Source organism: Octodon degus, unplaced genomic scaffold (genome assembly GCF_000260255.1).
Source record: "Octodon degus isolate 3935 unplaced genomic scaffold, OctDeg1.0 scaffold00054, whole genome shotgun sequence".
NCBI lineage: Eukaryota > Metazoa > Chordata > Mammalia > Rodentia > Octodontidae > Octodon > Octodon degus.
In genome coordinates this window covers 4,923,509-4,929,573 of record NW_004524630.1, presented here as the reverse complement: position 1 = coordinate 4,929,573, position 6,065 = coordinate 4,923,509, and the positions used below count along the sequence as shown (strand labels likewise).

The 6,065-nt window shown below is 42.0% G+C and overlaps 1 protein-coding gene across 4 annotated transcripts in view; it reads right to left on the bottom strand.

Moving 5' to 3' along the window:
- Atp6v1h (ATPase H+ transporting V1 subunit H) overlaps nucleotides 1-6,065 on the bottom strand; it is a 113,271-nt gene that overhangs the window by 95,089 nt on the left and 12,117 nt on the right. For all 4 annotated transcript variants that reach the window (XM_004633374.2, XM_023717682.1, XM_023717683.1 and 1 more), the window contains exons 4-5: nucleotides 5,111-5,200; nucleotides 595-708 (exon numbers count right to left, since the gene is read on the bottom strand). In XM_004633374.2, the coding sequence (XP_004633431.1) occupies nucleotides 595-708; nucleotides 5,111-5,200 (204 nt within the window). The remainder of the gene's footprint in view (nucleotides 1-594; nucleotides 709-5,110; nucleotides 5,201-6,065) is intronic.

Below are 6,065 nucleotides of genomic sequence, written 5' to 3'. Positions count from 1 at the left end.
CAGGGACCGCGGTTCAATCCCCCAGCACCACATGCCAGCCAGCCCCGCCCCCTGGTGGGCTGAGCTGGCCACAGACACCACACACACACACACACACACTCTCTCTCTCTCTCTCTCTCTCTCTCTCAAATAAATAAAACAATTTAAAAAAAAAAATTTAAAAAAAAAGATATCAGAAAGCAATTAATTCATTAAAATCAAATGAAACAGTAGCTGCTTCAAAGCAAAATGTAATTTCTGCATAGGAAAATGTGGCTGATGCTGTTACAGACTACGCACTCACCGCACATGTGAATTTACACCACACCTGATGTCGACGAACTCATCCAGTAGCCTACAGAACGTCTAACTGCCTCAGAGCAAGCGTTCTTAGAGCTCCCTAAAGCCGCCCGTTTAGTGAACATCATCAAGGAAAGCTAGTGCCACAGCAGCTGCTCTCTGGGACAAGGAGATTACCGAGCCACAAACAGCCAACAGAACAAGCTTTTTAATCCCCTTCATACGTGTGTGTGTGTGTGTGTGTGTGTGTGAGAGAGAGAGAGAGAAAGAGAGATACACAATGCGTGCAAACAGTGCAACGGCTATAAAACTCACCATATGAACAGTGAAGGGGTCCTGGCGGTTCAACATGGGCAGGAAGTAGGGCCAGGCCGTGTTCTTGCTGCGTTTCGCGTAGTCAAAGAAGATGCTGACACGCTGGTGATTTTCCTAAAACAGAAAAGAAATTACACCGCTACCCCAAATGGACAGTACGGAAGAACTAACAACTGTGAACTGCTTCTCAGCCTTTCATCTGATGTTCCATCCGTGTATGTACTTTTTCCATTGTGTACATCATTTGTGCTTCTGTCTTTCTTATGAGACGATGGTAGAGAAATGTATTTTACAACTAACACCACCATTAATAATTATGACTCTTTTAAAACAAAAGATTTAGAAATATAAGTTCCGCTTCTTCTAAGCCTGTACCTCTGACCCAACACTGTCTCTGCACTACCACCAACAATAAAGTACACATACCTACCACTAAAAAAAAAAAATGATGCCTATGAATCAACCTAACCAGGGAGGTAAATACCTCTATAGTGAAAACTGCAGGAACTTGAAGCAAGAGACTAAAGAGGACACTGGAAAATGGAAAGATAGGCCCTGTTCCTGCAAAGGTGGCCTTAGTATCATTTGGCCATCCACCAGTGATACATAGGTGTAATGCAGTCCCTATGAAAATAACAGCAACATTCCTTACAGAACCTTCTAGTTCTTAAGTGACCTTAAAATTTATATGGAACCGGAAGAGACCAGAATAGACAAAGAAAACTTAAGAAATAAGAGCAAAGAGGAAGGTATCACAATTCTCAATTTTAGGTTACACTACAAAGCTGTAATAACCAACACAGCACGATCCTGGCACAAAAACAGACATGTAGGCCGGAAGAGCAGGACACAGCACTGGAGTGCAGAAACAACCCTGCGCACCTTAAGGCATCTGATTTTTTACAAAAGGACCAAAAATATACACTGATGAAAAAAATCAATTCTTTAACAAATGATGCTGGGAAAACTGGTTATCTGTGTGCAGAAGAGTAAAATTAAACCTCTACCTCTCACCCTGAACCAAAACAAATCAAAATACGTCAAGGAGTCAATACAAATACAGAAACTTCGAAGCTTCGGGAAGACAACCGAGGAGCAGCTCCTGAAGGAGCACACATAAGCAGGCACTTTCTGAATAGATCTCCAGCAGTACCTGAAATAATGCCAAGAATTAACTAATGGAACTAACACAAAGCAGAAAGCTTCAGCGGAGCACATGAAACAACAGAGTGAACTTTGGGGGGCAGGGGTGCTGGCTTCGCCTCTAAAAGATGACTAATACCTAAAATACACAAAAGAACTAAATAAAATCTGACTCCAAAAACCAACAACCTAAAAAAAAAAAAAAAAAGCAATGGAATGAATAGACATGTCTCAGAAGAAACAGTCAATAAGTACATTAAAAAATGTTCATCTTCTTTAACCACCAGGGAAATACTTATCAAAACAACTCCTGAGGTTCCACCCTACTCCACTCAGAATGGCTATCATTAAAAGCAGAAGAAAAAAAAAAGCTCAAAATTTAAAACTAAAGCTTGGCACCTATAATCCCAGCTATTCAAGAGGCTGAGACAGGAGGATCTCTTGCACCAAGAGCAGGCCAGCCAAGGCAACACAGTGGGAACCCCATCAGAAAAAACAAAAAAATGTGACTGGGGCTTAGTGACAGAGCACTTGTGTAGCATGTGTAAGACTGACCCTATGTTCAATCCCCAGCAGCATACTGAAATAAATCTACATTACTGTATAAGGTACCCAAGAGAGAACAAAGTGGAATGTCAAAGAACTGTGAGCACATTAATTTTACACCAATGAAGCTATCCTACACATTTATAGACTTCAAAAAGAAGTACATAAATTTAGAGAATTTTGTACTTTTCCTTAAGAGCCTATTGGCTTAGGGGCCAGGGAGATAGCTCAGTGGAATAAATGCTTGCCTCAGAAGTACAAAGGCCTGAGTTCGACCCCTGGTAGCACCAAAAAAAAAAAAGAACCCATTGGCTTCATCTAATCAAAAGACCCCTGGAAAAACCTCAGTAATAGTACAGTGTTGAAAATTCAATATAGCAAAGTGAAATTAATATATAAATGCTCTGACAAAGTAAAAAACTGTAAATCTAGAATGAGAGAAAAAAGAGGAAACAGAGTAGGCTCAATGACTGTTGGAAATCAAAGACACTATTATAGATGTCAGGGCCCGCGGGTAATGTTCAGAGCAGAACACGGGCTCAGCATATGTAAAACATGTCCAATCCTATCTCCAAAGCAAATCGCTGAAACCAAAATACTAATAAAACAAGAATTAACAAACACTGCTAAAGATATGCACACATACTCCAAATGGAAGTGTTATCTCTCGTTCCTAGGTAGAAAAATCAGTTTCATAACAATATTATTTTACTCTTATGTTAACTTAGAAATTTAAAAATGCCAATAAACTACCTTATAGATCCAGATAAGCTCATGATCAATCTCATACCAAAACGAAAATACGGAAGGCTAAAAAAAAAAAAAAAAGCTACAAAGTAGAGCCAGGTGCAGGATCCTTTCTCTACAAGCAAGCCTGCTGGTACTTGGCGTGGTCACACAGGCGCAGTACAGAACACGGTGGCCAACCTTCTAGCATTCCAATCCTAACAAACAGTCCGCTGCAATACATGTGCTATAATACACCACCACTTGTACAAAAGGCTCAAAATTAAACCTAGCTACAAGGGAGGCTTAATATTAAAGGCAATATCACACCATCATGAGAAAGATAAATAATAAAACAGTGCTAGAATTGAATGGTCATTTGGAAAACAATGAAAAATTACTTTACACCCCATACAAGAACCAACTCTAAATGCATCAAACAGTACTAAATGAAAACAAAGATGGATTCGACAATAACTTAGCTGTAAGGAAAAACTCTCTCAGGAAGCTAAGACAGGAGGATCACCAAAAGTTGAGGCCAGTCTAGGCTACAAAGCAAGGTTCAAGGCCAGCCTGAACTACAAAGTGAGACCCTACCTCAGAAAGGAAGGGAAGGAGAGAGGGAGGGGAGGGAGAGGGGAGGCAGGGAGGGGAAGGGAGAAAGGGCTGGAGAGGGGGAGAGGGAGGGAGGGTGGGAGGGAGGGAGGGAGAAAGCCAGAAAGCAAGCAAACAAGCAAACAAGCCAGCCAGGTTTCTATGACTCAAAAATCCAGATAAACAAGTAGAATAAATGAGTCTAGTAGTTTCTCAAAAAAAGAACATGTACCATTGTAATATGATGCCTTTAACTCTTTCAGGAAGCGGACCAGAAGAGGTACAGCTGGAACAAATTGAAATTCTACTTTTAGTTTTTGAGGCATCTCCAGACTGATTTCCACAGTGGCTGTACTAGTTCACATTCCCACCAACAAGGCAGAAAAGCTTACAATGGCCCTGTCATGAAACAGCTACAAAGAGGAAAACGAGAGTCTAGAATGAATGAAAATGCAGGATATACCTATGTAAACTCACAGTGTATAACTCGGAAGTGAGAATACACACGGGACATGTAACCAAGATAACTAAGGCACACCATGACGTTTCTGATTTTCTTAACTTTCCAATTTCAAGGGGAAAGTCATGATGAGGTTTACATCTGCTTAGACTCTTATCAAAGGAGTCCGCACCAGCCTTGGATTGGTACATCTTCTTGACATGATGGCTTCACAACATCCTTCCTAACCTGGGTCCCCAGTAATGGCCACGTGCATGTCAAACAGTAGGTCCTCAACAGTGTGCGTGCGTGCGTGCATGCGTGTAATGCTCCCACAGCACCCACTGACACGCTTGCTCAAGTCTGCTCACACATGCAGACAGGCACCAGACTCGCACCTGGCCCGTCTCCTGAGACTTGCTCTATACGCCGACAATCTAAATCATCCTCAGGTATAAAATTCAAATTATGACTAGGCCCCTCTGTGTCCAGGGACCACTAAGCCAGTAGGCAGAAACTTTATACAAATGCCATAAAACTTGCAGATGATGGGCCTGGGAGATAGCTCAGCGGCTTAAGTGCCTGCCTCACAAGCACCAGGTCCTGAGGTCAATCCCTGGTACCAAAAAAAAAGTTTCAGATGATAATCAAATCTATTCTCAGAAGAACAAAAGCACTGAATCCCGTCTGGCACTGGCCTCGGAACACAAAAGCACGGAAGTCTGTTGACTGACTAGAAGACAGGAGCCACGTCACCTGACAGAACTCAGGGCATCCCAAAAGCCTTAAGTGACTGAGACTGAATGTTGCTGTTACAGTATTAAACAAAAACAACTTACGTATCTCAAGAAAAAATACATATTGATTATTGATATCCTGCAAAACATCAAAAAAGACTGTGTGTGAGTAGATTTGCAACTAACTGCAACTAATTTTCCCAAAATTAAGGGAGCTGTACCATGTACCCCCTAGAGCCAATGCCATAAGTGAACCCTTTAGGACATGCTGTGAGCGTGAAGGACTGACGCGATGAACTCATCTCAGGCGTTAAGTGAAGGTGGTACAAACCTGCAGCATGTCATCAACCACAGTAAGTATGTACTGCACTGTCTGCTCTTTGGAGATGTGAGTCATCAGATTTATAAATGTCTTAGCACACTAGAAAGAAATGAAAATACTGTTAATTACTGTTTTCATTGGCAAACATCATTTTAATGAAACTTCAGCAAAATATGATTTCCCTTTCATAAAATAGGATACAAATGCTATTAACTAACAGAGTTACACAAATATTTTAGATAAATATTTTACAAATATTGTGATGCAGTACAGTATGGGAGGATTACTATGACCTGCATAAATTTTTGGGCACTTCTAGAGATAAATCTCAAAATGTTTACTTTTGCTTTTTCTTTTGAAACAGGGTCTTGCTATGTAATTGAACTCCTAGCGATCCTCCTGCCTCAGCCTCCTGAGTTCTGGGATTACAAGTGTGCTCCACCACACCCAGCAAAACTTATTTAACTTTATTACTTTTAGGGGCTGGGAGATAGCTCAGTGGCCATAAGCACCTGCCTAGCAAGCACAAGGTCCTGCCTGTGGATCCTGAATAGACCCAGAGTGCAGGCCCAGCGTGTGAGTGGAATGACCCGGGGCCACTAGATCCTGAACTGACCCAGAGTGCAGGCCTGGTATGTGAATGAGACCGCCTGGGGTCCACTAGATCCTCATTCCACCCAGAGTGCAGGCCCAGCGTGGAATCCTTCAACAGAACTCCCTGGAAAGAGGCTAGAAGCAAGACCCACCCAGCTGATTCAGGAGCAGAACATCTTGCCAGAGTGACACAAAGGGTTCAACTCCAAAGGGTTCGACTGCAGCAGGAAGAAGTGGAGCACAGCAGCCAGACCCAAACAACACCCACCTGGAGAAACCTGAACTTCGTAGATCCGGACCTGGTGCTAAGGTAATAACTCTATCTAAGCTCTACACCAAAGGTCAGAAGACAGTGATATACAAAATGACA